Source organism: Eretmochelys imbricata, chromosome 2 (assembly GCF_965152235.1).
Source record: "Eretmochelys imbricata isolate rEreImb1 chromosome 2, rEreImb1.hap1, whole genome shotgun sequence".
Classification (NCBI taxonomy): domain Eukaryota; kingdom Metazoa; phylum Chordata; order Testudines; family Cheloniidae; genus Eretmochelys; species Eretmochelys imbricata.
The window spans coordinates 188,869,851-188,889,531 of NC_135573.1; the positions used below are offsets into that span (position 1 = coordinate 188,869,851).

Here is a 19,681-nt window from a genome sequence, read left to right on the forward strand (position 1 = left end):
ACGTGCACGGGCTGAAATTGTGGAAAAGCAGCATCACTTGCCCCATAACCTCAGCCATGCGGAACGCAATGCCATCCACAGCCTCAGAAACAACTCTGACATCATAATCAAAAAGGCTGACAAAGGAGGTGCTGTTGTCATCATGAATAGGTCGGAATATGAACAAGAGGCTGCTCGGCAGCTCTCCAACACGAGTTTCTACAAGCCATTACCCTATGATCCCACTGAGAGTTACCAAAAGCAACTACAGCATATGCTCAAGAAACTTCCTGAAAAAGCACAAGATCAAATCCGCACAGACACACCCCTGGAACCCCGACCTGGGATATTCTATCTACTACCCAAGATCCATAAACCTGGAACTCCTGGGCGCCCCATCATTTCAGGCATTGGCACCCTGACAGCAGGATTGTCTGGCTATGTAGACTCCCTCCTCAGGCCCTACGCTACCAGCACTCCCAGCTACCTTCGAGACACCACTGACTTCCTGAGGAAACTTCAATCCATCGGTGATCTTCCTGATAACACCATCCTGGCCACTATGGACGTAGAAGCCCTCTGCACCAACATTCCACACAAAGATGGACTACAAGCCGTCAGGAACACTATCCCCGATAATGTCACGGCTAACCTGGTGGCTGAACTTTGTGACTTTGTCCTTACCCATAACTATTTCACATTTGGGGACAATGTATACCTTCAGATCAGCGGCACTGCTATGGGTACCCGCATGGCCCCACAGTATGCCAACATTTTTATGGCTGATTTAGAACAACGCTTCCTCAGCTCTCGTCCCCTAAAGCCCCTACTCTACTTGCGCTATATTGATGACATCTTCATCATCTGGACCCATGGAAAAGAAGCCCTTGAGGAATTCCACCATGATTTCAACAATTTCCATCCCACCATCAACCTCAGCCTGGTCCAGTCCACACAAGAGATCCACTTCCTGGACACTACAGTGCTAATAAACAATGGTCACATAAACACCACCCTATACCGGAAACCTACTGACCGCTATTCCTACCTGCATGCCTCCAGCTTTCACCCTGACCACACCACACGATCCATCGTCTACAGCCAAGCTCTGCGATACAACCGCATTTGCTCCAACCCCTCAGACAGAGACAAACACCTACAAGATCTCTGTCAAGCTTTCTTACAACTACAGTACCCACCTGCGGAAGTAAAGAAACAGATTGATAGAGCCAGAAGAGTTCCCAGAAGTTACCTACTACAGGACAGGCCTAACAAAGAAAATAACAGAACGCCACTAGCCGTCACCTTCAGCCCCCAACTAAAACCCCTCCAACGCATTATTAAGGATCTACAACCTATCCTAAAGGATGACCCAACACTCTCTCAAATCTTGGGAGACAGGCCAGTCCTTGCCTACAGACAGCCCCGCAACCTGAAGCAAATACTCACCAACAACCACATACCACACAACAGAACCACTAACCCAGGAACTTATCCTTGCAACAAAGCCCGTTGCCAATTGTGCCCACATATCTATTCAGGGGACACCATCACAGGGCCTAATAACATCAGCCACACTATCAGAGGCTCGTTCACCTGCACATCCACCAATGTGATTTATGCCATCATGTGCCAGCAATGCCCCTCTGCCATGTACATTGGTCAAACTGGACAGTCTCTACGTAAAAGAATAAATGGACACAAATCAGATGTCAAGAATTATAACATTCATAAACCAGTCGGAGAACACTTCAATCTCTCTGGTCACGCAATCACAGACATGAAGGTCGCTATCTTAAAACAAAAAAACTTCAAATCCAGACTCCAGCGAGAAACTGCTGAATTGGAATTCATTTGCAAATTGGATACTATTAATTTAGGCTTAAATAGAGACTGGGAGTGGCTAAGTCATTATGCAAGGTAGCCTATTTCCTCTTGTTTTTTCCTACCCCCCCCTCCCCCCAATGTTCTGGTTTAACTTGGATTTAAACTTGGAGAGTGGTCAGTTTGGACGAGCTATTACCAGCAGGAGAGTGAGTCTGTGTGTGTATGGGGGTGGGTTTTTGGAGGGGGGTGAGGGAGTGAGAGAACCTGGATTTGTGCAGGAAATGGCCTAACTTCATTATCATGCACATTGTGTAAAGAGTTGTCACTTTGGATGGGCTATCACCAGCAGGAGAGTGAATTTGTGTGGGGGGGTGGAGGGTGAGAAAACCTGGATTTGTGCTGGAAATGGCCTAACCTGACGATTACTTTAGATAAGCTATTACCAGCAGGACAGTGGGGTGGGAGGAGGTATTGTTTCATATTCTCTGTGTGTATATATAAAGTCTGCTGCAGTTTCCACAGTATGCATCTGATGAAGTGAGCTGTAGCTCACGAAAGCTCATGCTCAAATAAATTGGTTAGTCTCTAAGGTGCCACAAGTACTCCATTTCTTTTTGCGAATACAGACTAACACGGCTGTTACTCTGAAACAAGGAAGTGTCATCAACATGCTGACAGCACTACAGCCAATCCACTTCACTGTCTCCTACAGCAGCCCCTGGTACACAGAGCAGTCTGGGTGACAAAAGAACTCTACAAGAAACAGAATGGCCCACTGTCTGTGTTCTACCCCACAGAATTCTGAAATTAAATAGGCCAATGCAGTAGGTACACCACCATGATGTACCTGGCCTCTGTCTGAAGTAGGCAATAATGCCATGACAACAGTTCCCTCCAATTTGCCTTTGAGTTAGGACTTGGAGAACCAGAATTTGCCCACCTCTGTACATTGAGACACAAACCAACAGGTCAGTACTATTCTTATCATGAAAACCATGAGATCCTAAACTAATCTAACAGTCATCTACATAAGTACATAAGAACAGCCATACTGGGTCAGATCAAAAGGTCCATCTAGCCCAGTATCCTGTCTTCTGACAGCGGCCAATGCCAGGTGCCCCAGAGGGAATGAACAGAACTGTAATCATCAATGTTGACATCAGCAAAGACAAGGTGTGCTGACTCTAACACTAACATGATAGACAAAAAGTTCATCTATACCGAGAGGAACTCAGAGGTAGAACGGGGCACCCCATATCCCCATCACGTTTTCTGTGATAGCCCTAATTTGGGATTCACAATAGGGCACACTCCACACTTGTATCCAAGGAAAAGGAAAAGGTCCTTTGTACAAAGTCAGATGATAACAGAATGGTTATACCATCTCTCAAACTCTTCCTTGCCTAATATTGAGCCAGCAACATCTAGGCCAGTGGTTCCCAAACTTGTTCCGCTGCTTGTGCAGGGAAAGCCCCTGACGGGCCGGGCCAGTTTGTTTACCTGCCGCATCCACAGGTTTGGCCGATCGCGGCTCCCAGTGGCCGCGGTTCACTGCTCCAGGCCAATGGGAGCTGCTGGAAGCGGCGGGACGCAGCAGGTAAACAAACTGGCCTGGCCCGCCAGGGGCTTTCCCTGCACAAGCGGCGGAACAAGTTTGGGAACCACTAATCTAGAGACAAATAGAATAAAACAAATCCAAACACATACACCCGTCCCCACCCATCATCATCCAGTCAGGGCACCTCCTCTATTCTGAAATCATGGATGTTGATAAGCCTTGTTAGCTACAGATCTTGCATTCATTTGTTCATTCATAAATAGATAGACCCAAAGAATCCCTGTCAATGTACTCTAGAAAACAGTCAAGACACCTAATCCAAGAGTCTCTGACCTTTAATGTCTCTGGTACTTTCAGAAACAAATATAGTCACAATAAAACAAGAAAAGAAAATTTAAATTCCATTCAAAGAATACTAAGCATCAGACAAATTAAAAAAAAACAAAAACCAGGAATTGTCTTTAACACAGTTCATTATATTGTCTGAATATTATAGTAGTCTCCAAGACGTTGGATGTTCATCCTATAGGTTGTATGGACTGCACATCTTACTGTTTGTTTTTTTTAACTTACACCTTTAATGTTATCTGAACCTATTCTCTATAACTAAGTGGACTTTTTTTCTAGTGAGGTTAGTTTAGATTAGTAGGCATACAGTGCAATAAAAACAGGATATGGGATTTTTAAAAGTACTTCATATTGGCCTAACAATGCTTCCACTGAATTCAAGGACTCCAGTGAAAGCAGAATTAAGCCAACACAGAATACTTTTGAAAATCACAGTGGAACTCTTCAAGTGTTTGAGTTTCAGAAACTGATTCCACTTCTTCCCAAAATGAACAAAGATTTCTGCAAAGATGTTAAAGTCTCTTGCTGACAAGGACATGTTTCCCTCTAAAATCATTCACTGTGAAAAAGGCCATGTGCTCCTCTGTGATAAGAAATTTCTATCAGTGTTTTAAATGGAGTTCTTTATATTGACTTTAAAGTGACCACTAAAACTATTAAAAATAGTCTGTTTAATATCCAGTAGTATGGCCCACAACCCCATAGATTTTAGCAACAGTTGGTCAAACAACTTATTCTGTTTTAGATGTGTTATTCCAATCACAGCTGGAGAGTAGAAGATACAAAATGACCTGGCTAACCTAGTCTGAGTGACAAATGGCATGATATAGGAGAATGCCCTACACATTCAAATAGTCCTACTAGTAGAGGGACAATATCTAGATAAAAGTAATCTTGCTTATTACCCTACTGAGTAATTATCATGATAATGGGCACAGTACAAGAACTTGCACAGAATAGTAAAAAAGTCCTTATTTATATTACTAATACCACATCTAGGATTAAAAATGAAATAATTTTATATCCAATTTACTTTTCAGCGGTCTTGCCATTGGTTTTCATTTTATCGAGCTTGATCAGTTACACTGGTCGGTTTGTTTATGCTGTAGTGAGTTCCAGTCTCCAGCTCTCATGTACTAGCACAGTGCTGCTGTGTTTGGCTTTCCAGCCCTGCAGCAAGTTATGAAAGCGTTTGATTCAAATAAGGGAAAATAAAATTGCACCACTATGTCTAAATAAGACCTTGATTTCTATACTGAAACACATTGCAGGACTAACCAGTTCAGTTAACCAAATGAGCGTCTTTCCACTGACTTCAGTGAGAACTGAATCAGGTCCCAGGAGAGGGGATGTACTGATTACTGACAAGCTACCTCCTGCATAGTTACTGTGTACAGAATGCAAGATATGACATTACAGACAATTTAAAAGAAAGATTTCAGTTACTCAATGTACATGTAACACAGAACATGTGTTGAAGTAGAAGGGGGGTGGTGTCTTAATTTGCTTTTGTTTTAAAAAATGCAGTATAAATTTGTAGTACCTTTTACCCCTCCTAGCAGATTAGGGAATATTGTTCACCTTGCTGTAACAAAACCCCCCTGGCATCCAACACAGTACCACAGATCTCTCAATGTTGCTTAGCAACTTATTTGCTTAAACTCATGTTGCGTCCAAAGTTCAAAGATTCCAACAGCAGCCAGTCAAATGGTATTCTCTACCAAAATCAATGTGTGTGCAGCTCAACCCCAACGTTTATAAACAAAAGCAGGAAGCCTACTTTCATGTGATCTTTTTGCCCAGTGTACAATGACAAAAGAATTGAGAAAATGAAATAATCAGCATAAAAAGGGAAATAATGGACAAGTGGCTACTTACTCTCTTCATTTTGAGGATGTTGAACTACAATCTGAAAAAGAAGACTGAGGATCCCGGGGTTCTGATCATCATAGTCGCAGCCCTGCAGGGACAAGTTGAAATTGCCAGCAATATTGGCAGGTTGTTTGTCACTCAGTTTAAACACCTCAGGGCTACTGAATAATCCAGGTAAGTAATATTCCACCCTTTCCTCTTTCCTTTCACAGTTGGAAAGGCTATAGTTGCGGAAGATGACACTGGCTCTAAGGTCAGAAGGAACAACAAACTGCCATGTCATGAGCTCATCTTCTGGGAATCCCAGTGGGTAGTTGGCAGACATTAGCGTTGCTGACGTCTCTCCTTTAAAAGTAGATTCAATAACACACAACCCTATTACAGGAAAAAATAGGCTGCTATTAAAGAAGATACATATTCACATTTACAGTACAGTACAATAGCAATGGACAAACCGTAGCTTCAAATAAAAAAAACTTTAATATACATCTCAGCAATAGGCTAAATTATAGAAGAAAACAGAGTGCATATATATTTGAGGTGGTGATGTCGTCCTCTAATGGTTGATCCACAGAGAAGGTAAAGAATCTGCTCTTGTTGTTGGCTTAGAGTTCAGCTCCAAAAACACAGGCCCGTCTACCACATGAGTGAAGGATCCAACTTTCAGTCTTGGCTCCACATGAGAAAGTGTGAGACTTGTATAATTGTGTTTTCTTACACTGCCTCTCCGAATTTCATGTACAATATCACAAGTGAGAGGACATTCAAATCACTGGAGAACTTAAGTGTAGTGGTTTGAGTCCAAGGATTTAAAGAGCTCTAGAAAGAGCAGACAAGACAAAAGTCTCAAATATGTAAGGCGGTAGCTAAATCTCAACCATAGACGGCCTTGTAAAATGCCTGACATGTGAATTAAAAACTAACTCCCTGACTAACCAGGCATCAGCGCAGAAAGCAAAATGCAGGAGAACTACTAATATATTCAGGACTCATTGCTGACCAGCAGCAGCAAGGAGGACAACACCCTGTCTACTCAACAGCTAAAACTAGTGGTACTGCACAGGTGATGAATTACATATCTGATTTTTGCCTGTGTAGATGCACCTATGTTGTGGGTCTGAAGCAGTTTCCACCCACAACTAATGCTGACTAAGGCATTCAGGTAAAAGGTGGGAACTTCTCACAACCAAAAAGTATTTGTTTGCGTGATTCACAGAGGGCTCCATCCTTTGCCATGGCTTCTGCAGATGAAAAATACAACCGTACAAGTTTCGCATTATGGAATGGGCTGAAACAGACTATTACACATATGCAAACATGAGCAGGCAGGCTGATGTGCCTTCCAGGCATCCTCCTTCCAGTTTCTTAAACTGCAATGTAAGCCTGAAGAGTTCAGCACGTTATGAAGAAAGAAGCAGTTAAAATAGACTCAATAGCAGTCTTCATCCATTCTCATCACTTTGTTGTTATTATGTTTTTACTCTTTTGCAAATACTTTTGGTTAGTTTTTAAAATCCTATAACGTCTCAATTTAAGAAGAGTTTGGATAGTACGGTTTGATTCACAAATAGAAACATGTCATTTTTCATAATTAGGTGAACTGATCGAACTAAAAATCATGAAAGTAAGAGGACAATCTAAAAACCTTTTTAAAAAATAGGATAACTACAAGAAGGGAGAGGGAAGTAAGCAGAATAATTACAAAACTAAAAGTTGATAGCAAGGATCACTGAAGCAAGGAGCATGACTGTGTACTGGAAATATTTCAGTGTATTTTAATAAGATGGGACTAAGGTGTGAGGATGTAGAGAAAATAGGAAAGCACTAATGATTAGACCTATACAAAGGTTAAAAACCCTTTTGCAAGCTACAGGAGCTAATTATAACTGCAAATAAATAAGTAAATAGTATACTGTACCTACTTTTTATGGAAGATCTGTTTGCTATGTTAAAGCCAGAGGTGGTGAGCTCTGAATTCCATGGGAGCTTTAAAGCCATGACAACTCCCCCCTGCACCTTGACCCGAGACACCGAGCCATTTCTGCAGAAGGTTCCAATGCTGACTGTAGTAGTGTCAATACAGCTGCTGATACTGTATGTGATTAAATCTGGACAAGTGTCTGTGGGCCCAATCTGCCTTAACCATGGTGTAGAGAATTTCAGTTCAAGTCCAACCTTCTTATTGGCTTTCACATCCCAGAAGAAGGTCCTGTTAAGGCGAGGCAGTCCTGATGGCTGAAGATGAACATCTCCAAAGGGGCACGGGCCTGACGTACAATCTAAAACAGACACACACAAAGCAGGTGCACAAACCATGAACAGTTGAGGAACTTGCTATTTCCCCCCCACACACACACACACACTGTGTTCATGTTTTTCTATTAAATTATACCTAAATCCACACCACCACTTAAATTACAGCGTGCAACATTCCTTCACTGTTTTAACAGCTAGCAAATCAAAGCAAATAGTTTTAAGACAAGAAATTACATGCACTGTACACTTCCCTGCATCCCTCTTGAGAAAGCTAGAACAGTACTGACAACCTTGGGTGTTCAAAAACCATAAGTCAGGCCCCCAAAAGATAATGAATCTCATTATTATGAAGACAGATTTTGAAAAACAAATACATTTTGGGTTCTTTTGATTTGCCTTTTGACCCTTTATAGTTCATGTTTTCAATCTTTCTTCCACATCCATGAGGGCAAAAAATAATTTTTTTAAATGAAAGCTGAGATTTGTGACTCCAGGAACTGGGGCATTTAAGAAAAAAATTAAATATAGCAAGACTCTTGACACAATCATAGGAGTTGGCAACACTGCTTGAAGTGTTTGAAGCACCTGTAAGACTTGCCTCTGAAACCGTGCCGCACAGAGTGCGCTACCAGGCATCCAGAAGGGACTGGTGTACGAGAGCACTCAGAGACATCCTGCAGTGGTTGGTTACAATATTTCAGCTGCATGGTAGTCAGGAAATGCCAACTTACAGCTTCCACATCAATCCTGCTCCTCGTTTATTTGGTCATTAACTGGATAATTATAAGCAAGGCTAGTAACATCATTATTATATAAGACAACCTTAAACTAATACCCTATTTTCCATTTACAAAACTTTACCAATCTTTAACCATATAGGCTGAAATTTTCCATGCCAGATGTCTGTCTCAGGCTGAATTTTTCTGGAAAATTTCAGCCAAAATGGTTCAGCCGTTTCTAAGACCAAAGGGCAAAGTATGTTGTTTTTCCCCATGTTAAAAAATCTAGCTAACTTTTTTTGAAATGTCCATGCTTTAGACCAGCAACTTGAAGTTTGGCAAGGGGGTGGCCTTTGTGTCAGAGATGTGCCTTCTGCTCTCCCTTGAAAATCTACCCAAATTTGACCAAATTATAAGGCTTTGAATAACTGCAGTTTGGGCATGCTCAATAAAGACTTGCTAGATCTTAAAAGCTACAGTCGCCAAAGATTCTGTCCTCCATGAGCATGCTCCAACCCATCACAACTCCTAGTGCTGGCGGACTGTGCCCACACCCTCCTCACAGAACAAATGAGCTTGTGCCAGCCCAGGACCACCAGGCCACAGAAGGACTTCCTCTGAAGTAAATCCTTAGATATTTTTAAGGTCAGGCTTGACAAAGCCCTGGCTGGGATGATTTAGTTGGGGATTGGTCCTGCTTTGAGTAGGGGGTTGGACTAGATGACCTCCTGAGGTCCCTTCCAACCCTGATATTCTATGATTCTATTCTGTGATTCTAAATGCTCCAGACCAGGGTGGGGCTGGGCATTGTGCTCTCAATGACCCGTTGGCTGGAAACATTCACTGTCTCTCATTTGAATGCAGAGGGTAGTGAAAGGAGTACATTGGGAAAAGGAGTCTGGTGAGATTCGGACTGGAGGGAGTGGCGGAGAAGAGAAAAGGTGATTGGGGTTTGACTGGCTGGGCAAAGAGACTGAGCTGGTGCAGGAGGGCAGGCTGGGACTGGGAGCTAGTGAGAGAAAAGTGGGGAGAACAATGAAGCCAAGCAAAGCGCTGGGGAGACTGGGACTAGGAACTGGGAGAAAGACAGATCTGACAAGAACGTGGAGTGCGCGGGGCAGGGGGGAAGTGGGGGAGGACTGGACGGGCAGAGTTGCCCGTAGGAACCTTACCTCATTTGCTGAAGCAGTTGGCAGTAAGTGAGGCAGGAGATTACAGGAAGGCGGGAGGGGTGCAGTGGTTAAGACAGTTGAATGATGCCCTGCAGAACTGGATTCTTTCCCTGACTCTCCCACAGAGTTCCTATATGATGCTAAGCAAGCCACTTAAATTTAATTTTTCATACTTATGAATCACTAATTGTGTGTTGCTCATGTTCTGGATGCCCAACTTGAGATGGTGGGGTCTGATTTGTACAAGTGCTAAACATTCAAAACTTCAACTGTAAATCAGTGGGAGCTATAAAGTGCTATATAGTGCTAGGTACTCTCAAAAATCAGGTCCTTGGAGTCTCAAATTGGGCACCCAAAATTAGAGAATACCTTTTACCTTATCTGCTGTGCCTCAGCTACCCACCTGTAAAATGGGGATAATATCGCACCCTCACCTCACAGTGGTATTGTGACGCGATACATTCATTAACGTATGTAAAGCTCTCAGATATGATAGTGGTGAGTACCATAGAAAAGCCCAGGAGAAATGAATAATTCTGTCCTCAGAATTAGGTTTAATAGTGTGCAGTAAATAAGGTCGAGGACCACACATTGCACAGTGAGCATAAAACAAAGTATTGAATAGCTGCTCATTAAGTGTGCACCATCCATTCTGTGCACTGAATGAGGCAGGGGTCCTGTAGAAAAAAATAGTACGATTCTGTAATAAAAGATTGTATCACAATGCACATTCACAATGGGGACAAATTAAAGTTAATGGGCAACCTTCATTCTGCCATTTCCTAGCTTTTGAGTGCTTTGACTTTGTCGTGTGTGTGTGTGTGTGTGTGTATTGCTCTGTTGAGCTGAATCAAACTTGTTTAAATGTGCATCAGAGGTCCTATACTGCTAACAGCGAAGGATTAGTTATGATTTCCCAATGTTGGATAGGGGCCTGTATTTTGGAGTATGAGGATGAGTATCTCCACTATCAGATCATCACAGTGAGAGGCTCAGATGTGCAGCGTGGCAATAACCTTTCAGTCCTAGGTAGCTATCAATTTGTTATATTATGCAGTAATACTACTGTACATGTTGTTAACTTTAATGACCATATGTAAACTGTGTATGCGCAATATGGAAACGATATATAATCACTGTATTATGAGCCAACATGCATGGATGATTGTTTATTCATTACAATCAACACAGGATGATTCATCCCAGTAACTCAGTCTACACCAGGGGTGGGCAAACTTTCTGGCCTGAGGGCCACATCAGGGTGCGAAACTGTATGGAGGGCCAGATAGGGAAGACTGTGCCCCACAAACAGCTTGGCCTCTGCCCCCTATCCGCCCCCACCCACTTCCTGCCCCCCGACTGCCCCCCCTCAGAACACCCAACCCATCTAACCCCCCCCACTCCTTGTCCCCTGACCGCCCCCTCCCAGCGTCCCCTGCCCCTAACCGCCTCCCCAGTACCCCACCCCCAACCAAACCCCTCGCCCTGCTCCCTGTCCCCCGACCCCTATCCACACCCTCGCCCCCGACAGGCAACCTGGGTCTCCCACACCTATCCAACTCCCCCTGCTCCCTGTCCTCCTGACCCTTATCCACACCCCTGCCCCCTGACAGGCCCCCCGGGACCCCACCCCTATCCAACCCCCCCCTGCTCCCTGTCCCCGGACTGCCCCCCTACCCCCTATCCACACCCCCACCCCTGACAGGCCCCCTAGGACTCCCACGCCCTATCCAACCTCCACCTGTTCCCCGACCCCTGACCACCCCGCCCCATCCAACCACTCCCTGTCCCCTGATTGATCCCTGGGACCCCCTACCCAACCCCCCGCCCCCTTACTATGCCGCTCAGAGCGACAGGAGTTCGGAGCCCTGCTGCCCAGACGGAGCCAGCCGCACTGCAGTGTGACTGCTGGGGAGGGAGGACAGCAGGGGTGGGGCTGGGGGCTAACCTCCCCGGCCAGGAGCTCAAGGGCCGTGCAGGAGAGTCTCGCAGGCCACATAGTTTGCTCACCTGTGGTCTACACCATACTTACAAAGGCCACACCTACAGCAACCAGATCTGCTAGCACAAGCCCCTGCTCTCATGCAGAAGCCTGTTAAAGTCAAAGGAGGTGTTCTGAGGTCTGTGCTAGGAGATTCAGTTGCAGTGGGCCTATAAATTAATAAGAACAATAAGGAATTGTATATAATATTTTCATTTATTCAGAACAATTTCTGAAACAACTTGGTTTCAAAGCTGGCAAGTCCATATTTCACATTGTGAGCTACAAACATGCAAAGTTCAGTGAACAGCTTCTGCAGTTCCCACACATAAGTAGCTATATATCAACTTTCCACCCTGAATGATTTCTCCCTAGCTCAGCCTGTAGTAGGTGGCATAATGAATAAGACATTCCTATGTATTATTATGAACGAGACACTAAATGAGAATGTCAGGGAGATTCAGAAATTCTAAAAGGAGAAATTTTAAATACACATCTTACCAATGTTCTTCTGGATTTCCATGACTAAATATTTCTCTGGTGTCTCACACAGGAAAGCAAAATTTTCTTTTACCCCAGCAGTTATCCTGAGTTCATATGTGCACGTTTGACTGGTACAGATTTTACAGTAATTTATTGGTGGAACAGAAGACCCTTGTTTAATCGTCACAGTGATGTTGTCCACAGCACGAAGAGATATTGCAAAAGAACCTGAAAAGAAAAAATAAATATGATTTAAAGTAACTCAGTATGTGAATATCAGATAATTTCCCCACACAGCTAAGGATGCTACATTTTTAAAGAGTAACGTTTTCATCATGTTCTTAAAATTTGAAATTTTGAGCCTACAAAACACTCTTTATACCTAGTTGAAACAGCTGCAAAAAATCTGCCTGTTGCATCTGCCAAAATTTTTTGGTTTTGCTAAATGAGAAAAGAAAGATGTTGAATGTCACATAAGAATAATCATAGTGGGTCAGACCAATGGTCCACCTAGCCCAGTATCCAGTCTTCTGCATTGGCCAACGCCAGGGAATGGAGGGAAACCTTCCCATTCCAGTAGCTCTGCATCCAGATTTCATCAATATCAGTGCAACATGTTTGATGGGAAGTTTTAGAGGGAGCAAATTTGCACGCTCCAGGAGCAACAGAAGGCTGACTTAATACAGTGTTATTACTGCCATCGCTTCAATTCATCCCGGTAGTGACACCTTATTCATCCATTTATTCCTCTTCATTTCTAAAACTGCTGAAGAACCAGTATTATAAATGGCTACTGACAAAAAATCCTGCACTGTTCTTCCCTTGTAACAATGCAATTAAAATATTCTTACTCAGTTTAGCAAAGAAGTGAAGACTAACATCGTAATTCCTCACTTAGGTCCAATCCTAGTCTCACTGAAGTCAATGGGAACTGCTCATGCCTGCTATCTTCTCTTTAGGACACTGGTTCTACAAACACACTGAGACCACCACATGAGAAGTCAGGGGAGTGCAGTGGTGAGCCACAAGAGAGTTTCTCTTCTCCGCTTCCTATTCTCCCACACAAAGCAGTTCTCATAGTGGAAATTTGATAAACTATTCTTAGTAAAATAGGGATTAACCTTTTTCATTTGGCTTTGTGCTATTCTACATACTTGATGCACAAAAGAATATACTTTCACCATGACAGTTCTTAATTTCTCTGATATTTATTAGTATGGTAGCTGGAAACAGGGAGTTAACAGGGCTTGATTGTTGGTGTGTATCTAAAGACTTCTTCCTTGCTTAATGTAATTTTCATGATCAACTCTTGTTTAGAAATAAAAAAAAAGCCTCTTCTTCCAGGACAATTGTCCTAGCTTTCACTTTTCCCTTTATAGTCTCTGGAAACCCTGAAACAGCGCTACATTGATGACATCTTCATCATATGGACCCACGGGAAGGAGGCCCTTGAAGAATTCCACCTGGATTTCAACAATTTCCACCCCACCATCAACCTCAGCCTGAACCAGTCCACGCAAGAGATCCACTTCCTGGACACTACAGTGCAAATAAGTGATGGTCACATAAACACCACCCTATCCCGGAAACCTACTGACCGCTATACTTACCTACATGCCTCCAGCTTCCATCCAGGACACATCACACGATCCATTGTCTACAGCCAAGCTCTAAGATACAATCGAATTTGCTCCAAGCCCTCAGACAGAGACAAACACCTACAAGATCTTTATCAAGCATTCTTACAACTACAGTACCCACCTGGGGAAGTAAGGAAACAGATTGACCGAGCGAGACGGGTACCCAGAAGTCACCTACTACGGGACAGGCCCCACAAGGAAAACAACAGAACACCACTGGCCATCACGTACAGCCCTCAGCTAAAACCTGTCCAGCACATTATCAATGATCTACAACCTATCCTGGAAAAAGATCCCTCACTCTCACAGACCTCGGGAGACAGGCCAGTCCTCGCTTACAGACAGCCCCCCAACCTGAAGCAAATACTCACCAGCAACTACACACCACACCACAGAAACACTAACCCAGGAACCAATCCCTGTAGCAAACCTTGTTGCCTATTCTGTCCCCATATCTACTCTAGCGACACCATCAGAGGACCAACCAGATCAGCGACACCATCAGAGGCTCATTCACCTGCATGTCTACTAGTGTTATATATGCCATCATGTGCCAGCAATGCCCCTCTGCCATGTACATCGGCCAAACGGGACAGTCCCTACGTGAAAGAATAAATGGACACAAATCAGACATCAGGAATGGTAACACACAAAAGCCAGAGGGAGAACACTTCAATCTTCCTGGACATTCTATAACAGATTTGAAAGTAGCTGTACTTGAACAAAAAACCTTCAGAAACAGACTTCAAAGAGAAACAGCAGAACTAAACTTTATTTGCAAATTTAACACCATTAATTTGGGCTATAATAGGGACTGGGAGTGGCTGGCTTATTACAGAAGCAGCTTTGCCTCTCCCGGAATTGACACCTCCTCATCTATTGTTGGGAGTGGACTACATCCACCCTGATCGAACTGGCCCTGTCAACACTGGTTCTCCACTTGTGAGGGAACTCCCTTCTCTTCATGGGTCAGTATATTTATGTCTGCATCTGTTACTTTCACTCCATGCATCTGAAGAAGTGAGGTTTTTACTCACAAAAGCTTATGCTCAAGTATATCTGTTAGTCTTTAAGGTGCCACCGGACTCCTTGTTGTTTGTGGATACAGACTAACACGGCTACCCCCGGTACTTGAAACAGTATACTTATTCTTGCAACAAACCAGAATAGAACACAGACACTATGGTCTTTAACAGAGATCAAGCACCAAGCTCTATGGTTCAGGAAAGCACATCTGTGTTCATTGCTATTCACCAAGTCCCAATAGGACTAAAGCACATCCTTAACTTTAAACACGATTACTTAATGATAACTTTGAAAATGCATTCCTGAATCAGCACCCCAAAGCAGGAGCCTTTACCATCTTGAGATAGAAAGAGCTAATGCTATTGACCATGACAAGGCTCTTATCTTTGCCGGGGCCAGCTACTAGAAATCTGCATAGAGAGACAGCTTAAGCCAGATCATGGCACAAACATCTCCCTAAGATAAAACTTTGAAGATATTTTTGCTGTCCAAAATGATTGAGAGCACAGTACAGAAACATCAGCAATGTCTTTAATGCAAACATTAGATTAGTGTAATTTACTAAATCAAATGTCATCTTCTTTAGGACCTCAAAAAAAAAAGCTCATACACAAACAAAAATGCATCCAGTGATCCCAGAGTCACTTAGTACTTTGGACTGAATAGCTTAGAAAATATACTACAGAGCAGGCAGACAAGACTATATAAATTACTTCTATTGCAGTGCTTTGTAAACACCATGATCATGACTCATACTGATCTGTCTTTGACTATGCTTTTCTCCACACGTCTCCTTATAAGGATAACCAAGAATTGTATATACTGTTTGTAAGGAATGAATTTCCATGTACCGTAAATGCTGCTCGGTACGATGACTCACAGAATATTTAACAAGCAAGAAGAAATAAGAAGACAGTTACTCTTCATCTGCACAGTGTCATACCGATTTTGGGATAGAAGGATCCCTTAGCATAGAGGTGGGCAAACTACGGCCTGCAGGACTGTCCTGACCAGCCCTTGAGCTTCCGCCCAGGGAAGCTAGTCCCTGGCCCCTCCCCTGCTGTCCTCCCTCCCCTGCAGCCCTCAGCTTGCCATGCTGCCAGGATGGCATGGTGGCGTGGCTGGCTCTGGCTGGGCCGCACGGCTACAAGCTCCTGCCACTCTGAGCAGCATGGTAAAGGGGTGGGGAGCAGTGGGGTTGGATAGGGGGAGTCCCAGGGGGCAGTTTGAGGTGGGGTGGTCCCAGGAGGGGGCTGTCAGGGGACAAGGAGCGGGGGGGGGGTCGATGGGTCGGGGATTCTGAGGGGGGCAGTCAGGGGGAGGGGGCCAGGTTGTTTGGGGAGGCACAGCGTTCCCTACCTGGCCCTCCATACAGTTTCGCAACCCCGATGTGGCCTTCGGGCCAAAAAGTTTGCCCACCCCTGCCTTAGCAGACCACCCAGTCCTGCCCTTGCATTGTGGAAGGATGGATTTAAGTGACTTCCTAAATTATCTCTGACAGACAGATGTCTAATCTAGCCCTGGATTCCTCAAACGATGGCAATTCTGCAGCTACCATGGACAGTTTGTTCCACTGTCTAATTTTAACCCTAAATTTTCCCCACTGCCACTTAAGCTCATTACTTTTTGTTCTGGCCTGGACTCCTCATTAATAACTGATCCTTGTTCTCTTGCTAATGTCCCTTTATTTCTCAGTAATGCCTTCCCTTAGTCTGAACACTCCCATCTCTGCCAGCCTTCCACTGTCAGTCTTATTTTTCCAGAACTTTCATCAACTTCATTGTTCTGAACACTCTCCGATTTGTCTTATCATATACAATTTGTTTTAGACACAACCTCAACAGCCCAACTACCAGTAACAGCTGTGGAACTATCTCACTCGATTTACAATGCAGTCTCCTTGTACTACATCCCAATGTAGCATTTGTTTATATTTGCAATAACAATGGGTAATGTTGTTGTGGAGAATAAATTGACACTGAAATAATAACTCTAAAATCTTTCTGTAGGACATTACTGATTAGCCTTTATTTCACAAAGGTTTATTTCATTATACCTTCCTTAATGAACCTCTCTTACATTTGCTTTATTGAAGCTCGTTTTCTTGATTTTACTTTTATCAAGTTTATCCGTATTCTCCAATTAAATCTGCAATCCCTTCCAGTTCCATCTGCAAGGCTGATTAGTGTTGCTGATGACTTGAAGGATATAGTGAAGATAAAATTAGCCACCAGATTTGTTTTGTTTACAGTCCTTAACCTGCAGAGCAAGATATTAGTGACTTGACACCACACTATAGAACTAATGGGCCATTTGAAAATGACCGCTTGACAAAATCAAACTAAACAAACCAAAATTGAGGGAAGTAGTACAAACAAGGATTCAGATCCCCTTTTTATCTTGTTTGCCACAAATACAGGATCAGTCTGAAGTATTCACTTACAAAGCAAACAGGCTTTTGTTTACACTTACAATCTAAACATCCTACAGTACTTGTTTATTTTTCTGGTGGCAATCTTGTTCCTTTGGTAACTCAGTGGCCTTTTTCAGTTTGGGCCTAATTTTAGCATCTAGTTTATTATGGTTATAGGATTCATACTTCAGGATGGAAAGCAGATTGCCTTCAGGAGGTCATTGTGACCATTAAGGCCCCAATCCTGAAAAGATTTAGAGAGAGTCCAGTGGGACTACTCACATCCTTAACTTTCAGCACAAGCACAAGGCTTTGCAGAATAGGGGTCTACGTAGTTAAGATTTGTAAAGTACTTTGCATGTTTCTTTAATTACATAGTTTCAGCACTTTACTTTGAGAAATGAATGCTTTTTCAGAATGAGGATTATTTCAAATTTTAAGACACATTTTGGGTCTGTCAAGATTAATTGTTATTACAGAAGTTATCCTTTCACTCCAGGAAAACACTAAATTTTATTACATGTATAAAAAGGTAGGAAGTAGAGCACTGCAGCAGGACTAGGATCCCGCAGGTCCCCCAGGACCCACTGCCATAAGAGCAGGAGTGGGTAAAATGTACTTTGTGGTAGGCAGGATTGGGTGGGCAAAAAACCTAGACTGCAGAATTTGCAGGAAAACACTAAATCTCTTGTCAGTTTACCACATAAAAATTGTGTCTGAATTCCATTTATCTATTGTGACAAAGTTCCTCTTCTGCCTTGGTGGGTCTTGCACGTATTGGTGGATTTTCTCGCCACAGAGGTTAACAGCAGCCCTCAGTTTGGCCACTTTCGTGGCTCAAATCTGCCATTTACTCAGTTAGCCTCATTGCTGGCCAGCATGGGGAAAAAGGAAGAACAATCCCCACAGTCTCTGCTGATCCACCTAGTGGATCGGGAACAGGCCAGAGACCTTCCCCTCAGGTGGAACCCACAGTCCAGTTCAACTCCTCCGGTATCAAGTAGGGAGTTGGGGGGATGGAGGGAACCCGGGCCCGCCCTCTATTCCGGGTTCCAGCCCAGGGCCCTGTGGATTGCAGCTGTCTACAGTGGCTCCTGTGACAGCTACAACCCCTGGGCTACTTCCCCATGGCCTCCTCCCAACACCTTTTTATTCTCACCCCAGGACCTCCCTCTTGATGTCTGATAATGTTTGTACTTCTCAGTCTTCCAGTAGTATGCCTTCTCACTCTCAGCTTCTTGCACCTCTTGCTCCCAGGTCCTTGCACGCATCACAAACTGAAGTGAGCTCCTTTTTAAACCCAGGTGCCCTGATTAGCCTGCCTTAATTGATTCTAGCAGCTTCTTGATTGGCTGCAGGTGTTCTAATGAGCCCGTCTGCCTTAATTGTTTTCAGAAAGTTCCTGATTGTTCTGGAACCTTCCCTGTTACCTTACCCAAGGAAAAGGGACCTTCTTAACCTGGGCCTAATATATCTGCCTTCTATCACTCTCCTGTAGCCATCTGGACTGACCCTGTCATACTGTGTAATAGATTAAAAAAAAAGGGGTGCGGGGGCGGGTTGGTTAAAGTAGCATGGGGGACTCTGTTTCTTGAGGGATTAGCAGGATCTAAGGTTTTTGTGGGTGAGAGCGGAATAAAAATGCAAGAAACAATGTGGGAGCAGGTGGGAGTGGAAGTAGGGTGGGATGGAGTGGGATTTAAAATATAGTCCCACGTAGGGCTCTCGGAGGAAGTGATAGTTTAGTCACCATGCTAGTTCTGTGCTGGCTATGAGTTTTGTAAAGTATGCAGTACAAGACAAAAAAGTGAGTGCACAGCAACAGGATAAGGAAGTGTCAGACTGGTCCAACGAAAGGAACACAACAAAGACATGTCTTCTCTGTATCTAGAACCTTTACAAACATTAAGCCACCACATCAAACCTATTTTGTAATAGAACTGCCCATGACTGGGCTTTCTTATGCAACGTACCCCTAACCCTGTAGCCCACGAAAGCTTATGCTCAAATAAATGTGTTAGTCTCTAAGGTGCCACAAGTACTCCTGTTCTTTTTGCAGATACAGACTGACAGGGCTGCTACTCTGAAAAATGAGAAGTTAGCATCCCAGAGAGAACTCAGATCTGGAATTTCAAGGCTGGCATAAGTCTAACTGGACTCTCTATTTCCATGCACAGTCCTGCTACTCTCCCCCTCTGTTCTTTGGCTTTCAATATAGTGATTTTATAATATAGTCAGAGCCTTGTCCTTTCTGGTTGGTGAAAATTACTACAGAAGTACATGGACTTTTGTTGGCTGAGATTATCAGTGTTTGGCTACAGGGATGTGGTAGGGGTACAAGTGGTTCTCAAAGAAGCAATTGTGAGAACACTGCTCAAGGAACCAACTTCTGGCTATCAATGTGTGT

General features: G+C 43.6%; 1 protein-coding gene across 1 annotated transcript in view; it reads right to left on the reverse strand.

Annotated features, from left to right (window-relative positions):
- The window catches only part of CDCP1 (CUB domain containing protein 1), a 58,009-nt gene that overhangs the window by 25,250 nt on the left and 13,078 nt on the right, over positions 1 to 19,681 (reverse strand). Inside the window, exons 2-4 of the mRNA XM_077809283.1 lie at positions 12,214 to 12,423; positions 7,507 to 7,863; positions 5,591 to 5,959 (exon numbers count right to left, since the gene is read on the reverse strand). Of these exons, the coding sequence (XP_077665409.1) occupies positions 5,591 to 5,959; positions 7,507 to 7,863; positions 12,214 to 12,423 (936 nt within the window). The remainder of the gene's footprint in view (positions 1 to 5,590; positions 5,960 to 7,506; positions 7,864 to 12,213; positions 12,424 to 19,681) is intronic.